Source organism: Puma concolor, chromosome B3, assembly GCF_028749965.1.
Source record: "Puma concolor isolate L17-30 chromosome B3, mPumCon1.1.hap2, whole genome shotgun sequence".
Lineage (NCBI taxonomy): Eukaryota > Metazoa > Chordata > Mammalia > Carnivora > Felidae > Puma > Puma concolor.
Window position 1 is genome coordinate 10,555,650 of NC_141672.1, and position 21,186 is coordinate 10,576,835.

Genomic DNA, 21,186 nt, shown 5'->3' on the forward strand with positions numbered 1-21,186 from the left:
TACGTTGGCAAAAAATACACGTAATTTCCATTTTAAGGGAGACCTCACAAACAAAAAAGTTTAAATTTTTTTTTTCTCCCTCAGCAATGCTTAACTTCCAAATGTATGTAATTTTCTTAGATTGATAAAGGAAGCTGGCAAACAAGATCCAGAGCTGGCTTACATCAGCAGCAATTTTATAACTGGACATGGCATTGGAAAGAATCAGCCTCGTAACAAACAGATGGAAGCAGAATTCAGAAAACAGGAAGAGGTAACTTAAGTTGAAATAATTGTACAGTAACAATTTTCAGAATATATGTGTATACATATATATACATACATATGTATATATATGTACACACACATACACACACACACACACACACACACACACACACACGAACTCTGCTCCTAGGAGCTCCCTTTGTTCATAGTTGCTTGGCGGCATTTTCGGTCACATAGAATACTTGCTCATAGATAGACTAGCCGTCTCCTATGAGGTAGCTGTTTGGTGATTCATATGTTCAGAATTAGAATAGCCGTCTAGGAAATCAATTTGGTCTTAATTACCATCAACCATTTCATTTTCCTTTATTGACTGATGGCATTTCCTAGAAAAACAAAGCGTGTGTAACCGTAACTCCTGTTGACTGCATATGACTGAGCTACAAAATGAATTTGTTCTCCTATAAAGTGTTTTGTTTTCTGTTTAAAGTTCTGCCTTGAATACTTCAAAAATAACGCTATATTTTAAAGATTTGGGCTTAAAGTTTTTCATACATTCTAAGATTTTAATATAGGAGACAGCATTGTAAAGATGGGAAACCTAATATAGTGCTCTGGCTGGCAAACAAAAAGGTTTTATTTGAAGTTTGTTATTTAACTTCAAGGTAGACTAATTCACGTTGGCGTTCGTTTTCTATGTCGTAGCTATTTGATAATATTCCAAGTTTGGAGAGTCTGACAGCCAGTATGATAGATCTGTTTAAAAGGCAGCTTACTTTATAATTTAACTTCTCCTAGATTGGGAAATGGTGTTATTTTAAATCTAACATAGAAAATTTTTCACTTACCTTTTTTAACGAGTAGTTCTGATTCCTTAAATCGAAAATGTCCCAAGATGCCAAAAAGTAAGTAATGCCTTACTTGTAATTTTGAATTACAAGTGTTTTAGGGATTCTAGTGAAAGAGTCTTGACATCTTTGGGAGGCCATTGGCACAGTGTCACGGCCGGAAGATACCCTATGTGAGGTCAGAGTATCAGCAGGACTCCAGAAGCGGATTCGTTTGGTCACTGTTGGCTGCATTCTTTGGTGGCCATTGAAGAAGCCAGCCTCTCCGCCCGGAAGGCTTTCTGTGGCTCGTGCATACTTGTGTACAGCAGAAGGGCACTTTGATTTTTCAAGTCGTACTCAGCTGAAAATAAACCAGAGTCTCTCTGCACACGTGCTCATGGGTCTTGTTGTTTGTGTGCTGCTGTCATCTTTAGCCTGGACTTGAAGATCGAGTGCGCCTAGAGTACGTGTCAGAAACGGCAGTTTTCACTTACTGGTACTGCACCGTTCCTTTGGAAATTTCTTAGAATTGCTTCTCTTGATGGACTTTTTTCAGGTACTTAGGAAATTTCGAGCACACGAGACCAACCTGCTTATTGCGACAAGCATTGTGGAAGAGGGTGTTGACATACCAAAATGCAACTTGGTGGTTCGTTTTGATTTACCCACAGAGTATCGATCCTATGTTCAATCTAAGGGGCGAGCAAGGGCACCGATCTCTAATTACATAATGTTGGCAGATACAGACAAAATAAAAAGTTTTGAAGAAGACCTTAAAACATACAAAGCTATTGAAAAGGTAAGTTCCGAGAGTCAGTAGGGTGTCTTTAAGTTGTTTTGTTTTTTTTATGTGCAAAGAAATGGGTAGAAGCAGTTTTACCTGCAGAGCGTAGTCTCAGCAAGGGTGTGCAGTGTGTACATTGTGAGAAAAGTCACGGAACCACAGAGCCAGCACTATTTTACGAACTGTTTGAGAGCCCACAGTGGAAATGGTCCTGTGGATTGTGGGGGGAAAATGCCTGGAAAGTGTGTCCTGTTGGTGTGGGCGCTGCAGTCCCAGTTGAGGGGCTGAGTTGCGGAGCCGTCACAGGGTGATGACACAGCCCCTGTGCGTGTGTGTGTGTAGATACGGTACCGTGCAAACCTTGTGCACGTGCGGTGAGTGTCTCCACGGTTAGAGCTGGGGTGGGGGGGGGGAGTGCTCCGGGAGGGAGTTTCCACATCAGGTGACTTTGGAATTCTGAAGCATGTTTAGGAGAGAGCGGTGTTGCACGTCAAGAGAGCTTTTTCCGTAGGTGCAGAGGCAGACAACTGACATAGGGCAACACGGCATTTGTTCTCCTCGTAAAGTCTGTTTTTACAACGTCCAGATCTTGAGAAACAAGTGTTCCAAGTCCGTTGATGCGGGTGAGACTGACGTTGATCCTGTCGTGGATGATGACGATGTGTTCCCGCCATATGTGTTGAGGCCCGATGACGGTGGTCCGCGAGTCACGATCAACACGGCCATTGGACACATCAACAGGTATGATATGAAGTCACTTGCGTGGAAAACCTAGGAGTGTTACAAGGCTTAAGTCTAAACCTGTGAGTATTGTAGTGTTTACCTGTTGCAGACGATCACCAGTCTTTGCATTTGTAGCTTGTAATATTTTGGTGAGAGAAAGAAAAGAAGTTGCTTTTTTCCACTCATGCTCCTTTTTGGTCAGAAGGTAAAAACTGTATTGCACGGTGATAAATGTTTAGGTGTTGTTGGAAGGCTGACTTAATGAAGGCATGATTTTTTTTTTTAAGTTTATTTATTTATTTTGAGAGCGAGAGAAAGCACAAGTTGGAGAGGGGCAGAGAGAGATGAGAGAGAGAGAATCCCAAGCAGGCCCCGAACTGTCAGCGTGGGGCCTGACGCAGGGCTCGAACTCATGAACTATGAGATCACGACCTGAGCTCAAGTAGGACGCTCAGCTGCCTGAGCCACCCAGGTGCCCCAAGGGATGCTTCTTTTAATTAGATTTAATTTAATTTTACCTTGCTCACTGAATTTTTTTTTTTTTTTATCCTGAAAAATCTCATGCCATGAACGTTGAGGGATGTTGAATTTTCCATTAGCTGCGATATTACAAGATGATGATACATTAACTTGTATTTCTGATCATGGGCTAATTTACTTTGTCCAGAATTGGTAATAACCTTTCCAAGAACTAAGAAAAGCAGCTACATGCCTAGACTATGTATCAGGATAAGTTTCTGTGCAGAGGCAAAATAAAGCAGCAACCGACGTAAGATTTTTTTTTTTTAACTCTTTAATTTGAAACCATTTCACACTTTAAAATGTTGCAAGGATACTGCAGAGAACTCTCATACGCCCCCCACCCAGAGAGACCCATTCAGGTCTCGCGAGAATGTTTTTGGTAGGGAGAGGATCCAATCCAGGATCAGGAGTTGTGTGTGTTTTTCTCATCTCTCCAGTCTCCCTCAGCCTGGAATTATTCTTGAGTTTCCTTGACTTTAATGACCTTGAAACGTTTGAAGCTTATAGGCCAGCCATTTTGTAGGCCGTCTCTCAGCGTGGCTTTATCTGCTCTTTCCGACATTGAGCCCCAGGTTGTGCACTGGAGCCAGCACATCACAGAAGGGATGCTCTGTTCCCATCCCATCCCGCCAGGCGCACTCAAGTGTCGATTTGTGCTCTTACTGGTGGTGGTGGCTCCTGATCACTTCCAGAAGGTCTGCAGCTTCCTCTGTCGTAAAGTTGCCTTTTCTCCCTCCATAGTGAGTGTGTAGTTCACGGGGAGGTGGTTTAAGACCATGTAAAATTTATTCCTCTTCCTGGTTTCACCCATTAGTTTAAGTATCCATTGATATTTCTGGCCTGAATTGATCATTGCTGTGGCATCTGCAAAATTGTGATTTTCTGATTCCGTTGTTCTGTTTGCTGGCATTCTGCCGTGACGAAGAGCTTTCTCTTTTCTCCACTCATTTATTCTTTTTATTTATCAATGTTTTTATCTCATACGAACTGAGGGACTTCTGTTTTATTGAGTGGGTTATATTCTGCTCACTATCATTTATTATTTGTTTTGATGTTACAGTTATCTCAGATTTGGCCGTGGAAGCCCCTTCAAGCTAGTCTTTTTTACATCACCATTGTTCTTTGGTCACTTCCTTATTTTATGGCACACTAAGATGTTCTAGATTTAACTCCTATTTTCCTTGCCCCAGCCTAGATATTGGCTGTTTCTCCAAAAGCTTCTGGTTTTTTTTAGTGGCAGATGAGTGGTGTTTAGAAACCAAAGTCTGAGCACTAAGTGTGTTCATTGCCTCTCATTCTACTGTCAGTCTCCTTAGTCGACAGAGCTAGAAACTACGTGTGTGTGTGTGTGTGTGTGTGTGTGTGTGTGTGTGTATTCACATGCACATTTATAGCTGTATTTATTTGCATACCTGACTACCTTTATGTTGTTACGTCCACTTGTACCATGACACCACAGGGTTCATTCTAGCTTTCCTCTTTTCCATCTTTGTTTCTGGCTTCTTCCATAGTGAGAGATAGGACTCCCACTGTCCTCAAAATAGTTACTTTTATGTTTAGTATCCCTGAACGTAGGCAGTCTCCTACTTCGCAGGGCTGCCGCCGTGTTTGGGTGTCCCGAATGCACGGGTCATGACCTTGCAGGGCAGCTGCTCATTCTGCTGCCCTCCTTGTGTGAGTCCTGCCCCCACCGGATTACCTTCCTGTCCCAGCCAGCGCCCTCCTTGCTCAGTCTCAGCGCCCTCGAAGCTAGCGTCCTGCTCCGTATCCCTCTCCTTGTACTGCTGTGGGGTGTGGTGGGAGGGCAGGGGCAGGGGTCTTCTTGTTCTGATGCTTTGCGATATGTCAGTACCGGGCTGTCCTTCCGGCCTCTTCTGACGCCCTCCTTGGGCGGGGCCTGGTAGTTTGCCAGGGCACATAAGACAGTAAGGACCAAACCCTGGCGGTGTTTTCTCCTTACGGACTCCGCACAATATTTTTCTGTGCGGTATGGTAGCCCTGGGCGTGCCTTTTTAAATTCGAGTTTTAGCTTTAATCAAAATTAAATAAAATTCGAAGTGAGTTTCCTAGCTGTCCTCACCGCATTCCAAGTGCTCCGTGGCTGCTCTGTTGGACAGTGTTGACACCGACTGTCACGGCAGACGATTCTTTTGGACGGCACTGTTCCATCTTACTGAAAGTTGGAAGCAGTGAACTCACACTTCCCGTGTCAGTACCAATCCAATAGAGGGGAAGAGGGACATAAAAACTTAAACTTTAGGATATGACTACCAAAACGGATTTTTTTCCCCTATTTCTCAGTTGTGGATTTAGCATCAGAATTTCTTTTTCTTCACAGATACTGTGCTAGATTACCAAGTGATCCGTTTACTCATCTAGCTCCTAAATGTAGAACTCGAGAGTTGCCTGATGGTACATTTTATTCAACTCTTTATCTGCCAATTAACTCACCTCTTCGAGCCTCCATTGTTGTAAGTTTAGAAAAAGAAATGATTGTGCCTTGAAAATATGTCACTAATGGATTTTTTTTTTCAGCTTCTCTACGCCAATGCAAGTTATAGGTAACTTAGGTTTAGATCTTTTTTTTTCTTTTTTCTTAATTTTATTTAATGTTCATTTATTTTAGAGAGTGTGCGGGGGATGGGGGCAGAGAGAGGGAGATGGGACCTGACGTGGGCTCTGCACTGACAGCAGAGAGCCTGACACGGGGCTCGAATCCACAAACCATGAGATCGTGACCCAAGCCAAAGTCTGATGCTTACCTGGCTGAGCCACCCAGGCGCCCCACTTTAAATCTGTTCTCCAGGGAAGGTTTATAAGTCTCTTTTGTGGTCAACTGCACGTTCAGATCCTCAACAGACTGTATAGCTAGATGACCCCTAAAGTTTCCTCTGAGATCTTACTAGTGTCAGCGTTTCTGACCGAATCCCTCAGCTGTGGCTTAAGATACTTCCAGGAGCAGAATTTATTAAATATGTTTGGGCTTTTGTAGTTGTTTGGTTGTTCACCCGAAAATCTGCCTCTGTGTAACTGCTGTGCTTGGTCCCAGTACTGATTTCCAGATATTCCGGGATGACTAATTTCTCTTACGTATGAAAATTTGTGCTGTTAATTTGTATATTATAGTCACATTTTGATAGATCTTTAGTTTGTTTCCTCTTCATAGATTAGTCGAACTAAGATACGTTAAAATCTTACTGAAATCTGTATTCATTAAAATTGTCAGATCTCCGTCATAGCCGATCTAGGTTTTACTGGGCAGGACTTTTAAAAATGGCCGTCTCAACTGTGGAAATCAGGGTTTTAACAAACTTGTTGGTATTTTTCAAAATGAAGAACTTTACTCTGGTAAAGTTCAGCTTTAAAGATGCGGGGGCAGAGGCTTCCTAGAAGTCATATGTGCTAATGATCGATAGCTACGCTCATGTACAGTGGAAATGTTTTTTGTTACTTTCAGGGTCCACCAATGAGCTGTATACGATTGGCCGAAAGAGTTGTAGCTCTCATTTGCTGTGAAAAACTGCACAAAATTGGTAAGAGTGATTGAAAAGCACATGCAGATAAAACTAAGGTTGAAACCCTTGTAAAACAAAAGCACATCAAGGACCTCTGAACTCGCTGCTCTCCTTGTGCTCTGGTGAAGGCGGACGTACGGACGGACGTAAATACGGTGTAACGTGAGGGTCCTGTGACATGTACCAGCTTTGAGGCCACAGCTTCCCTGCGAATACGTGTAATGTATTTGCTCCCTTTACTGACCCCTTTTCAACACATAAAGGTCTTGTAACTGTTGAGTCGTGAGCGTTTGTGTTTTAATGGGTCGTTTTCTCAGATCGGTTTAGTTTACAAATTAATCCACTTAAAAAAAAAGGGAAGTCTTGTTGTCCATAGACTTTGTAAAACAGAGTGCTGTTTCTCTGTTCAGACGTCATTTAAAAACACTTTTCTTTTTTTTAATTGAAGTGTAGTTAACACACGATGTTACATCACTTTCTGGCGTAGGACATGGTGGTTCCCCAAGTCTGGACGTTATGCTGTGCCCCCCGCAGCCCGCAAGCGTAGCTGCCATCTGTCACCATACAATGCTATTCCAGCACCTTGCGCTATACTCCCTGTGCTGTGCCTCGTTTAGACGTTATTTCTGCACCTTGGAGCAGAGTTTGTAATCCTCACGTTGACTATATGAGCGCCAAAATAGCCTCCCTGAAGCATCACGTCCGATTACGCTGTGCTATTAAAGCAAAGCTGCTTTAGTTTTCACCCCCCTTCCCGTTGCTTTCTAATATCGTGCCGCTCCGGATTATTCACTTATTAGGCAAAATCCGGATTGTTTATGTTAATTCTCGGTACATTTCCTAGGTGAACTGGATGACCATTTGATGCCAGTTGGGAAAGAGACGGTTAAATATGAAGAAGAGCTCGATTTACATGACGAAGAAGAGACCAGCGTTCCAGGAAGACCAGGTTCCACAAAGCGAAGACAGTGCTACCCAAAGGCAGTTAGTATCGGTTAGAACTGCATATGAATCTAACCTTTCTGACTTTTTATTTCCTGCTACCTCAGATCTGCATTCCCCTGCTTGGCTTCCCAGGCCTTGTAATTTGGCCCGCTTGGGAACTCAGCTCGCTTCCTCCCATCACAGCTTCTGCCAGATCAGCCAGCCCCTCCTTGTTCCCGTGTGCGCTCTGTGCTCTTTCCCACTTAGGACATTGCTTTTGTATTTCTCCTCAAAAGGAGTTTGGCCTCATTTGTCAAATTCTATCCAGAATGAGTTCATTCCCTTTAGAGAGGTTTTTTGTTTCATTCCCTTTAGCGGGAAGACGTTGGCCTCATTTGCGTTCGGGACTAAGACAGGAGAGGATTTGCACGGTAAGATAGGCAGGTGGAAGGGTGCCCGCTCAAGGTGCGGGCGCACAAGGATTTGTCGGGAGCCAGGATGTGGCCCGCCTGCGGTCAAAGCCAGTTCCGCCAGCGTGCTGCGTCTGGCTAACTCTATGGCATCCTGGCAGGATTCATGTGCTAAGACGTCCCTGAGTCTGACTTCTGGGCAGAGCCGTACTGGACTGAAGGTCTTATTGAAAAAATACTTGCTAAGATTTTCCCCCCTAAGAATTACAAACAGGGGCGCCTGGGTGGCTCAGTCAGTTGAGCGTCCGACTTCGGCTCAGGTCATGATCTCACGGTTCGTGGGTTTGAGCCCCGTGTCGGGCTCTGTGCTGACAGCTCGGAGCCTGGAGTCTGCTTGGGATTCTGTTGTCTCCCTCTCTGTCTGCCCCTCCCCCGCTCACGCTCTGTCTCTTTCACTCTCAGAAATAAACATAAAAAAAAAAAAAAAAAAGAATTGCAAACAAAAGCAAAATTTTGCTGTGTATTTTTCATCCTAGCCTAGAAGTATGGTTCTTCTGTTTTATTTTTGCAGCGCTGTTGAGCATTTTACTTTTCAGATGGTTTTCACTCAGCCGAGCATTTTCAAGATTCAAAATCATGTCAGTTGTTTAAAAATTATGAATATTAACCTGTCCCCTGAAATGCTTGTTTCCCTCAGTTTTCCTCAAGGGCTTGCTTCTCTGTCTTCCTACTCGACATTTACCCCGGAGACCACTGGGCTTGTTTTCCTGTGACAAAGGTCGTCAGTCATAATAAGTTTTAATCAATAGATACGTTCTGGATTATCTGGCATTCTGATAACCCTGTCTCCTCACCAGTATTTCTGTGCCTTTTAACTACAGGTGCAATTTATGCCCCTGAGCCTCAGAAACTTCACGACTCTGTTGCGTAGGGTCGTGTGACTATTGAGAGCTTGGAAACAGTCTCAGGCCCGTTAAACTGCAGTTTACTCCTATAACTACATAGCCATTAAAAATGATACAGATTTGTATTGACCAAGAAAGATGTTCTCATTGTAGGAATTGGAGATAAAAGAAATAAGGTGACGACAGTCTTTGTTGTGTCATTCCGTGGGTGATGAAGCACACGTGTGTGTGTATGTTGATCCACATTTGCACACAGGAAAACATCTGGAAGACGATGCAGTCTGTCAAAAAGTTAATAGTAGAGGCGATATCTGAGCAATACAGTTACGTGGGACTTGTAAAATTTTGCATGTTTTCTGCTATTCTGCAGTGAGTAAAGACTAAAAGCCCCAAGGAAGAGTTCTCTGATCAAAAGAAAGAGCTGAAATGAAGAGCGTTTCTAAGAAAATGCCTACAGGGTTTGGTCGTTTTTATAAAGTTTTGGTGTTAGAGTCGGCAGTGCGTTATGAGGGAGGTGACCATGGGCCACCAGAGCCCAGGCCTGAGCAGCGCTGGCTGTCCCCCAGAGTTAAGGAATGAGGCCTCCTGCCCTGGGTGTTTGCTTCCCTTTTTCTCATCAGCTTTTAGGAAAGCTGCAAGTAAGTTTGTTTGTTTGTTTGTTGGCCAGTGTCTGGACAAGAGGCTGTCTGTCACACTTGCTTAAGTTTTCTTTCTAATTTTAGATTCCGGAATGTTTGAGGGATAGCTATCCCAAACCCGATCAGCCCTGTTACCTGTATGTGATAGGAATGGTTCTGACGACACCCTTACCTGATGAACTCAACTTCAGAAGGCGGAAGCTCTATCCCCCTGAGGATACCACCAGATGCTTTGGAATACTGACGGCCAAACCCATACCTCAGGTAGACAGTTCTTTAGGACTGCTATCGATAAGAGGGAACGGCTAAAGCCATCTCTTGTTACCTCAGGATGTTTGCTACTTAAGAGTCAAGGTGTCCCTTCTGTTCCCCGGATTGACAACGTCGTTCCCCCTCTGAAATGAAATATTTGTGATGGAATAAAATACCTGTTAACTCTGGGGATGCTTGATTTTTCTTTTTGCTAAGATCCCGCACTTTCCTGTGTACACGCGCTCCGGAGAGGTCACCATATCCATTGAGTTGAAGAAGTCTGGTTTCACGTTGTCTCTCCAAATGCTTGAGTTGATCACAAGACTTCACCAGTATATATTCTCTCATATTCTTCGGCTTGAAAAACCTGCACTAGAATTTAAACCCACAGACGCTGATTCAGCATACTGTGTTCTACCTCTTAACGTTGGTAAGAAGGGCCCAGACTCTGACGTGTTGGCCGATACTAGCTGGAAAAGGGAAGCTTGCGTAACGTTAGTTTATGGTGGCTACTAGAGACCACTCCAAATTAGACACCTGCTCGAATACGTAGCTTAAGTAAGAATCCCACCCGTATTCTATTTTAACGAGCTAAAGAGTCTTTTCCTTCCCTAAGTGAATGACTCCAGCACTTTGGACATTGACTTTAAATTCATGGAAGATATTGAGAAATCTGAAGCTCGCATAGGCATTCCCAGCACAAAGTATTCAAAAGAAACACCCTTTGTTTTTAAATTAGAAGATTACCAGGACGCAGTCATCATTCCGAGGTGAGTATCTAAGCGGAGCGCCATGCGGGGGTGGCACTTTGTTTCGGGAGAGTAGCTCCCTCGGGTGGAAACCCAGGGGGCCGTGGCGTTGATGCATCTCCTGGGAAGCGTAGGTGTCTCTTCCTGGTGGGGCCTGTTCTCCCTAGCTGACTTCCTCTTGTGAGAAACCACACCTGGAACGCTGTGGGTGGAGGGGTTTGATTTTGTGAAGTTCAGATCATCTACACGCTGTTGAAAGGCTTTCTTAAAATCGTCTTTTTTTTTTTTTTTCCAGTTTATTTCTTAGAGAACGAGGGGAAGGGGAGAGCGAGGGGAGGGAGAGAGGGAGGAAGGGAGGGAGAATCCCAAGCAGGCTCTGAGCTGTCGGCGCGGAGTCCAACCCAGAGCTCAGACCCGCGAACCGTGAGATCATGACCTGAGCTGAAGTCGGATGCTTACTGACTGAGCCACCCGGGCACCCCAAAATCTTCCTTGTTTTAATCCCCAAAGTCTTAAAGAATTTGATTGTAAACAATAGCTTCTTAAACTTTTCATAGGGAATAATGGTATTAAGTGCAATGAAGTAGTAAATCAGGATGCTTTTTTTCTTATTTTGTAAGAATTTAGGGGATAGTTCTGAGCAATAAATTTAAATATAGGAACCTTTCATAAAATTAGAGTACTGGCTGTAACTCGGTCTTTCCTGATTTCTGTTTTTTCTTCTTTGCAACTTAAAATCATATTTAAAAACTTTTTTGACTTGATTATTATTCATTTTTGAGAGACAGAGACAGAGTGCTAGCTAGCAGGGGAGGGGCAGAGAGAGAGGGAGACACAGAATCCGAAGCAGGCTCCAGGCTCCGAGCTGTCAGCACGGAGCCCGACGCGGGGCTCGAACCCACGAACCGGGAGCTCATGACCGGAGCTGAAGTCCGATGCTTAGCCGGCTGAGCCACCCGGGCGCCCCTTAAAGTCCTGTTTTAAATGTCAGCTGTCATCAGACTGTTAATACATGAGTGGTGCCTTCATGCATGTATGTGGCAGGCACCTTTCATGTGTAGCCTGTTTGTAATGCAGAGTGCTTGCTCACTCGGTTGGTAGGATATTGGAAGTGCTCTGCCCCGTATATGTTAGTGCCACTAAGAGAGATTGAAAGGTGCCATGTAGCCTTCATGTGTTAATCAGAGTGATCAGAGATCTTTAGAATGAGGTTAACCGTAACGTAGGGTGGAATGGAGAAGCGATTTTTACTTAATATAAACATAATTTTCATCTTACACCCACTTGAAATATATTATTTGGAATTGAACTGCTCATCAACGCTATTTGTTTTTAACCTTTGAACTTGAAAATCATAATTTGCATTTTCATATTAAAAACACGCGTTGAGAATAGTTGCCTCAAATGTATTGCTTTTCTTTTTTAGATACCGTAATTTTGATCAGCCTCATCGATTTTATGTAGCTGATGTATACACTGATCTTACCCCACTGAGTAAATTTCCTTCCCCTGAGTATGAAACCTTTGCAGAATATTATAAAACAAAGTATAACCTTGATCTGACCAATCTCAACCAGCCACTGCTGGATGTGGACCACACATCTTCGAGGTAAGGGGTTTCAGAGATGGCATTTGACTGTCACCTGAGGCACTATTTGCAGAGGTTGGCAGACAACCATAGGAGGTCACTGTCCCACTGCCTGCCTGTCAACTCTGAAACCGGGAGATTCTTTGCACAGAGAACTGCCCAGGGTGGGGTCCAGGAGTCCTCAGTTTAAATGAGCTCTTCAGGTGATTTGTAGGCACACTGAGCTAGAGAACCCCTGTGAAGGGTCGGGGTGGGGGGGGATACTTCTTTTTGTTTGATAAAAATATTTTGAAATTCTTACAGACTTAATCTTTTGACACCTCGCCATTTGAATCAGAAGGGGAAAGCCCTTCCTCTAAGCAGTGCTGAGAAGAGAAAAGCCAAGTGGGAAAGTCTGCAGAATAAACAGGTAATGTGTTCACTATTACTCTAGCATCATTTACTATTTTGAAACGTTAGGTTTGACTTCTTTATCAGCAGGTTGAACTGAGTGACTTAGGAAGTTTTTGGAAGATCCCCAACACTTAGGCTTTGTCATGTTTTAGCTAATACCGTGTGTGAACCTGTATTTGAATGGCTTTTTGGAAATATGATGGGTTTCCTTTGATACTTGGTCCACTGGCAAAATTCGATTCATCCTTATAAATCCTAGATTAAATCCCATGCAGCCTTAAGCCTTAAAAGGAATTGCTTTTAGAAGTAAGACTTTATTAATATTCGTGATTTTTGTCTTTATCCATTAGTGAAATTGGTCTTTAATTTTTTATTCTTTTGTGTGTTTGCTTTATATTTGTCCACATTTTTGCTTATTCAAAGATCCTGGTTCCAGAGCTCTGTGCTATACATCCGATTCCAGCATCACTGTGGAGAAAAGCAGTCTGTCTCCCTAGCATACTCTACCGCCTTCACTGCCTTCTGACCGCAGAGGAGCTAAGAGCCCAAACGGCCAGCGATGCTGGCGTGGGAGTCCGATCACTTCCCGTGGATTTTAGGTATGCCTGTGCTGTCAGCCAGAAGGAGCGCGGGGTTATGGAAGCCTGTTTGCAAAAGAACTGAATTAAGTTCCGATTTTAATTTTATATAAAACAGTTCTTAAAAGCTTAAAAAGAAAGCACGGATGTCTCATACATGAAATAAATGCATCCTTTGATTCCTACATTCTTGTGAAGTTGCACAGGGAGAAGGGGGTCGTTCCTCCTTCAGTGATGGCGGTCAGAGCGAAAACGGGAACAGTTCTTGGTTGCCCTGCTGACATTGGAAGACCACTTCCTCTTCTGTAAAATCAAGTCTATATTAAATGGCAATTGCCTCAAGATGTTCTTTGTCTTTTTCTCTTCCCGCTAGGAAAGTTTCCGCGTTCTAAGGAAATTATTGGCTTAACCACTCAGATTAATTTCGGTTACCCAATTGTGGAGACCACAGTGGTTCCAGGGATTAAGGAATCTTAAAACAGGACAGTAGTAGTCACAGCTGCATTTGCTGAGTACTTACCTCGGCGTCAAACACTGGCTCGGATGCCGTGGCCTGTCTTGGGTCATTTAATCACTAGGACGGCCCTATGGGGTAGGAGTGGTCGGCCCTCTTCCGGGTGTGGGAAGCCGGGGCGCAGAGAGGTTCCGTAAATCACAAGCTCGTTAGCCGGAGGGCCTGGGATCCCGGCCCAGACGGTGGCTCCGGGTCCCGTTGCCAACCCCGCGCGTCGCCCCCACCCCGCGCTTGCTGTCGAGCGGCGAATTAAAGCGGTGCAGGGAGCCACGTCCCGCTGCCTGACGTACTCGGGGCAGAATGCCGATATGGTGATTTCTGCCTCGGGAACTTGTTTCTCCTCCAAAGTGGGAGCTCGTTTGGAGGGATCGTTATTTTACTTATTTATGTCGTTGACGTTGTTCTTGCTCTGAGCCTCGCCCTTTTGAAGGGTCTGACGAAGTCATAAAAATGTCTTTGCAGATACCCCAACCTAGACTTCGGGTGGAAGAAATCTATCGACAGCAAGTCCTTCATCTCAATTGCTAGCTCCTCTTGGGCTGAAAACGATAATTACTGTAAGCACAGCACAATTGTAGTCCCTGAAAATGCTGCACGTCAAGGTGCTACTAGAACCTCCTCTCTAGAAAATCACGACCAAATGTCTGTGAACTGCAGAACGCTCTTCGGTGAGTCACCCGGTAAGCTCCAGATCGAAGCTTCGACAGATCTCACGGCGACCAACGGTCTTTCGTACGATAAAAACCTTGCCAATGGCAGTTGCGATTTAGCGAACAGAGACTTTTGCCAAGGAAATCAGCTGAGTTACTACAAGCAGGAAATACCTGTACAACCAACTACCTCATATCCCATTCAGAATTTATACAGTTACGAGAACCAGCCCAAGCCCAGCGATGAATGTACTCTCCTGAGTAACAAATACCTTGATGGAAATGCTAACACATCTACCTCAGATGGAAGTCCCGCAGCGGCCACGACGCCCGGTACTAACGAAGCTGTTCCCGCGCCCTGGGACGGGAGGGCTTCTGCGCAGAGCCCTTGTCCCGGCTACTCCTCGAGGACTCTTGGCCCGAACCCTGGACTCATTCTGCAGGCTTTGACCCTTTCAAATGCTAGCGATGGGTTTAACCTGGAGCGGCTTGAAATGCTTGGTGACTCCTTTCTAAAGCATGCCATCACCACGTACCTGTTTTGCACTTACCCCGACGCGCACGAGGGCCGCCTTTCCTATATGAGAAGCAAAAAGGTAAGAAATACCGTGTTTCTCACTCAGAGTAAGCGTTCGGCGTGCCTAGGACGTGGGGTCACGCGCCTGCTGGTTTCAGAGGACGAGGGATCGCTCAGACGGGAGGCTGCCTTTCCCTGATGAAGCCCCCAAGGTTTGGGGCGTCAGCTGATCTGTGTGTGCCTTGTGGACGGATGGAAATTCAGCTCTGATGGGACCGTTTGCGAGAATACGTGTGCTCGCTGGGTCCCCAGGGGGTGTGAAGAGGTACGAAGGGGTGGTTGTTTGGTGGGGAGGGTGCTCGCGCTTTAATTTCAGTGGAGAGAAAAGTTTATCTGGGAGAATGCCGTCTTGGCACACAAGGCATCCGGACCTGGAGAACACACAGGTCTTGCGCGGAGGAGCTCGTCTTCAGGGTTTTTGGAGAGTGAGGAAGGGAGGGGAGCTCGGTGACTCCCCAGCATAAAGGGGGTGACGCCTGAGCTCCGAGCACGCAGGGGACCGAGAGCCCAGAGGAAGGGTGTGACCCCACGCCAGCGGGAATTAAGATTTCAGGAAGGGAAGCGGCGAAGGTAAAATGTTTAAACGATGATAAAAGAGGTGTCACAGGGCAACACGTCCGTGCTTGACGTGTAACTTACAAAGCTGCTCGTTGCCCTGGGCGCTCAGAGAGAAGGACCGTCGCTGGGAGGAGAAGGCGTTCGTGGAGGAGGTGCACTGGCACCTAGTGTGTAAACAGTGAACAGACGGCAGGGCGCGTCGGCAGCACTCAGTGACCCAACTGTGGCAGCAGGCAGAGGAAAGGGCAAAAGGGCAGGTGTGGGAAGCTCTGTCGTGGAAGATGTTCAAGGCTGGGCCCAGGAGTTTGCGCGTGTTTGGGATGTCGGGGGCACTTTTCGCGTCAGGGACTCTTACCGTTCTGGAAGCGCTGCTTGTACGTGATCGCTCTGGTAGCAGAGTGCGGCCTGAGTCCAAGCGCAAAGCCAGACCGAGCGGGGCGATCGGCTGGGCTTTTGCAGAGTGTAAGCAGGCAGAGTAGGGGATGGTTCTCGAGTTCCAGCAGTGAGGTCGGGACCGAGGCGAGTAGTAGTTCGGGGGGAATGAGAGTTGAAGCTCACACTTCCTAAGCGTTGCCTCCAGCCAGACGCTACTTTTGCAGCCTTATGTGTTATATCAGTGACCTAATTAAATTCTGCATACTTTTATTACATTTAAAAAAAAATGTTTAATGTTTATTTATTATTGAGAAACAGAGATAGAGCACGAGCAGGGGAGGGGCAGACAGAAGGGGAGACACAGAATCCGAAGCAGGCTCCGGGCTCCGACCTGTCGGCACAGAGCCCGATGCGGGGCTCGAACCCACAAACTGCGAGATCATGACCTGAGCCGAAGTCGGACGCTCGACCGACGGAGCCACCCAGGCGCCCCACTTTTATTACATTTTTTAGATTTTATGTATAATTGTATACACTTTTATCATCCCTCTTCTGTAGACGAGGATCCTGAGGCAGGAGGTGTTAGCTTGCCCCAGGGTCACGTGGCAAGTACGTGGCGGAGCCCAGACAGTGCGGCTTCAGAGACCGTGCTCTTCACCGTCACACTCCCCTACCTCCGATGTCACTCTGTAACACCGGACACTACACTGAGCGTTTTACAGACCTCATTTACTCTTCTCACTGAGCCCCTGGGGGCTGGATAACACGCCTCCATTTTGCAGGTGGGGAGACTCCTGCCTGGAGAGGTTGCTTTTGGTTGGCGTAAGGTTACTTAACTTACCAGTCGGGCGGGCGTCGGAAGCGAGAACCCGTTCCTTCCACCGCCCTTCTCACTGCCCCTCCATGTGATTGGGGGGCAGAGAGAGCCGTGATGCCGGGGTGCCCTTGTGTAGGCTGGGGCCGTGGCGGCGCTCTTGGTGGGAGGAGCACAAATGGAGGAATCGGGGTGAGGATTAGGGTTTTCGGACCTCGTGGAAAATGAAGTGAAACGTTGGGATCGTTGAGAATTTAGGACTGAACTATGGCTTGGGCGAATAGTCTTCATGAGAGTGATAATCAAAGCTGTCAGAACAAATGGGGTCACCAAGAAGGTGGTTGTAGGAACAAAACATCAGAGGCTGAGAATCGGTATAAAGCGACAGCACATGGACTCTGTTAGGTAAGGAAGAAATCAGCGTACGTTTCCGAAATAGCATCTCTGCGTCTGCCGGACAGCTTTGGCTCCTTGCTTCCAGTAGAGATCATCGTTATTCCCTCAGCTCGGTCTGGTGTCCTGACCAGGCCTGAGCCCCTCGCCGGTCTTCACACGGACTCCACGCACGCACCCCCGCTGTTGTTCCTCTCTCACGGCCCTCCCCCCGCTTGTCGAATGACCTCTAGTTCTCTCTTCCCGTTCCGTCCCGCCACCCGTGCCATCTGAGTGGATGGGATCGCCGTCTCTGTCCTCCTGTTGCCAGCTGTGATGCTGTGATTCTCCGGCTCTGGAAAAGGATGCTAGCGTTTATCAGAGCCCTTACGTTTCTGACAGCGTGCCTCACATAGTGTCACCTGCAGACACCGGTCCCCCCCCCCCCCCCCCAGCTGTGTCGCCTGCAGGGACTAGCAGTCCCTCAGTTTTCTGACTGTTCTCTCAGGGATGTGGGTACCTGTTCAGTGGTCCCGAGTTCCCCAGAGAAAGGGCTCGTGAAGTACTTAGTAGAAAGGAACCTGGTTTATAGAAAATGCATATGGCGTGGACCATTCTAGATCCTTGTTTCCAGGTTTTTACTAGACGTTTCTAGGTAGAAATGTTAACGAGTGAGTGAGTTAGGGAGGACATGGGGTCTGTAGGAAAAACACAGCACAGGGCAAACAATGAAGCTGTTTTATTGATGTGAATAAACACGGAGTTATTACCTTTTGCTGTGTTTTAAAATGATTGAACAAAAATGTCATTTGTGGCTTAGGAGTATAAAATGATTTTAGCTCCATTTACTCAGTGCCAGTTTCCACTTACATAGCTAGAGTCTGTGGCATTTCCCCCCATTTATTTCATTACGAATATTGTGACACCTTAGATGCTTTACAGGGATTCTTTTCTATTCTGATAGTTCCAGTTGGCAGTTTGCATTTGATATCATCAGGTTGTGTTTTTTTTTTTTAAAGTTTGAAATTGTGTGAATTGTTTGTTCTGACTTTATAGGGAATTTGCGTATTAGTTTTTTCTGATCTGCGTTTTTATATCCAGAAGTATTCATCTAACGACACTAAAGGTTGTAGAATACACGGGCACGTAAAATTTCTTACCGTGAATAGGCAGAAAACCTGTACGTTCTTTATAATTGATGACCAGTTGTGGTGATACGAACATTTAACTAAAAATGTGTTTATTTGCCTGGTGTGAACTCCAGCAGTGGGCATTTATGGATAAGTGTCTTACACGTTTTTTCTGCTAAAGGTCAGCAACTGTAATCTGTATCGGCTTGGAAAAAAGAAGGGACTGCCCAGCCGCATGGTGGTGTCCATATTTGATCCCCCCGTGAATTGGCTTCCTCCTGGTTATGTAGTAAACCAAGACAAAAGTAATACAGATAAATGGGAAAAAGATGAAATGGTAAGTTTTTGGTAACTGGAAGGACTTCTACTTTGGTGAACGGGGAGAATTTTGTTCTTTTAATTTTCTGTTTCTTTTCCGTGGCATATTTGTAATAGAGTAGGAATTTGATGTGTTAATTTCTCTAAGGAGACTGTCTCTTCATTGAATTCAGAAACAGTGTTAGATATTTTTGGGGGGTGGGGACAATTCTATCATCTTCCTTTTCCAGAGGTATATGATGTTGTGACTCTGAAAAAGAAGAAAACAAAACTCCGTAATATTTCACTTTGTTACCCTGTATTACAATTGAGGACAGACCCTTAGCTCTGTTCAATAAAATGACTCTTCAGTGGTCTGTGATCTCCTATCTATGAAGTCATTAATTTCAGTAAAGCCTTGCTTTGTAGTTCAGGGATTTCTCAGGACTAGGCCTTCTCTAGTGAACTGAAAAAAAAAAAAAAAAAAAAAAAAAGATCCTAAAGGTTGTAGTTTTTTGGAAACCGTTTAAATTTTGCCAGGGACTTGAGACGACCAAGTATTAGCTGCAGCGGCTTCATTTTGTCTCGTCTTGAAGGCCACCAGAGGGCACCTCGGAGGGCTCGTGAGCCGGCAGAGCGGTCGGTCCCTCCCCGTGGTGGGCGGCTGGGGAACGAGAGCGCCTCTTCCAAACTCAAAGGCGATCTCTCTGGCACTTTGCTTTCTCGGACATTTATTTTGCATTAATGAGAAACTAGATCGTTGTTACTTCATTTTTCCGCCAGGCCAACGCTGAGAATACTGTTTCTTTCACAGATTATGCCTCCTAAATATGTGCTCTTCACGTCTTCTTTCTGACACGCGCGTCCCGATTCCTGGGCTCAAATATTTCCAGGCCTGATGCTCTGCGACCCTGTTTTGATTTTTATCTCTTCATTGAGTATATTTTTAACTCGTGCAGTATTTGAGATGATTTCAGTGTCTTACAGAAATTGACCTCCTCTGGAGAAAAGCATCAGAATATTTTAATGCAAGTTGGGTTAGAAAAATTATATTCGTTCCTGATTTAGAAATGGGTGGAACCTTAGAGGGAAAATATGTAGATTTTGAGAACTTTAGAGAAAATATTGCATATCTATGAAAAACATTCCAGTGATAATTATTCTGCCTTGTAAGTAGGTTCATAATATAATCGGTTCTTTAAAAAAAAATTAGCATCAAGGTGACATTGACAAGTCCTTTTGATTAAAAAAAATTTTGTTTTAAGTTAGAACAGACATTTCTTATTTTCCTTAACATTTCTGATGACCTGGCACCGTGACTTTTGGAATATATTAAAGATCCTGTTCGTATTTTCACTTAGTAATTTATGCTTACTGAAACAGACACAGGAGAGCGTGTGCATTCCTGCTTCACCCGCCTCGCTCCTCCCCACGTAGGTTTAAGAGAAACCTTTGCATGCGAGTGCAGAAGGTAATAACTCAGAAGGTTGACTTGAACTGGAAGCGAAAAGAGTTTTATGCTGGCATTTTTCTGAAGAGCCTGAAGTGTTCTTATTTAGGGAGGTCGGACCCCGCTATTTCGCAGATGGAGAAACTGAAACCCAGAGGCATTAAAGAACTTTGCTTTATTTGTGATAAAACCCAGTCTTTGGGGTTGGTGTGTGTATATTGCCAATTTCAGACTATAGGAGTATCTTACCGAAGATATACGAAGATTCTATTTAATGAAACGTTTTTTCACTCTGATTTTTTGTTTTAATGGCAGTTTGCCTTTTTTTAGTGCAAGGACCAAACAGTAGTCAAAACAGCTCATGTTACCTCGAAGAGTACAGGGCTTTTTGCAGGAAGTAGTTCCTAGAGGTCTGCCACTATAGTTTTTTCTCATATTCTTCCGTAATCTTGAAAACGTTTTATAAACTTTTTTTATTAAAAAAAAAAAAAATTCAGGCATGTTGTTGTAGATACATACACGTCTACATTGGCTCACTACTCGTCTTTATTTTCAAACAACTACACTGTCCCTTTTGAGTCCGACTTAAAATGAAATATTTGCAGTATTTAAAAAATACTTGACAAGGTTTGAAAACTTTTGTCAGGAGATCTCTGGAAAGTTGTTGCTATCAAAATTGAAGCAAACTCTCCTGCCTTTCGCCCCAAAGGAAAGGAAAGTCTTTTTATTTTATTTTTTTTATTTCTTGCGCAACAGAAATTTGGCATCTCCTAGCATTGCAAAAAAGTTACATCATTACTGAATCCTAGCCCATTATTAAGGTTGTCATTCACAAATAAGCTTTTGCCAAAGAAATTGGAATTAGCAAAGATCTTCTGACAGAAATTGGATTGTTGTGTTTCATGTTAGTCTAAATTTTCTTCTGTTTTTGTCAGTTATGCTATAATCTGTTCCTCTGATTACTGTAGCACGGTGGAGGGGAAAAGCATAATTTCCCAAATTCGTAGCTTAGTTCAGTGATCACTTTTAGTTTTCAAGCAGAGCAATCCAGTTTTACATTATAGCAAATGTACTTTGATTTGCAGTGGAAAGCGGGGACAGAACTTTCCCATGAACCCCTATTGCCCATTTTTAATATTCTACAGATTTTTAAAGCAGTTGATCTTTTTTCATGTATTTATACTCTTCGTTGCACAGATAATGCTTTCTCTGCATCTGGACTTTGATTTTATTAATTTGAAAATCTTTTCGAAACATTTTAAAACTTTGTCAGCAAAATTGAAGACCTCTGTGATCGGCATGTGAGTGCTTTTATTGTGTGTCTGCTGGAGTAAGCCTCCTTAGCTGCAGTCGTGCCTCGCGGACATTAATTTTAACTTTATATCCATGTACAGAAATCCTTAACTTAAAGCTTCATACTGGCTAAAGGTC

At 44.5% G+C, this 21,186-nt stretch overlaps 1 protein-coding gene across 2 annotated transcripts in view; it reads left to right on the plus strand.

The window, feature by feature from the left end:
* DICER1 (dicer 1, ribonuclease III) overlaps window positions 1–21,186 on the plus strand; it is a 73,066-nt gene that overhangs the window by 40,929 nt on the left and 10,951 nt on the right. The window contains exons 11-24 of one of the 2 annotated variants that reach the window (XM_086708884.1): window positions 121–253; window positions 1,594–1,836; window positions 2,408–2,562; window positions 5,405–5,537; window positions 6,524–6,599; window positions 7,426–7,565; window positions 9,543–9,722; window positions 9,927–10,140; window positions 10,327–10,480; window positions 11,886–12,068; window positions 12,351–12,456; window positions 12,864–13,039; window positions 13,995–14,778; window positions 18,190–18,345. In XM_086708884.1, the coding sequence (XP_086565010.1) occupies window positions 121–253; window positions 1,594–1,836; window positions 2,408–2,562; window positions 5,405–5,537; window positions 6,524–6,599; window positions 7,426–7,565; window positions 9,543–9,722; window positions 9,927–10,140; window positions 10,327–10,480; window positions 11,886–12,068; window positions 12,351–12,456; window positions 12,864–13,039; window positions 13,995–14,778; window positions 18,190–18,345 (2,833 nt within the window). The remainder of the gene's footprint in view (window positions 1–120; window positions 254–1,593; window positions 1,837–2,407; window positions 2,563–5,404; window positions 5,538–6,523; window positions 6,600–7,425; window positions 7,566–9,542; window positions 9,723–9,926; window positions 10,141–10,326; window positions 10,481–11,885; window positions 12,069–12,350; window positions 12,457–12,863; window positions 13,040–13,994; window positions 14,779–18,189; window positions 18,346–21,186) is intronic. The other variant, XM_086708885.1, reaches the window with a different exon arrangement.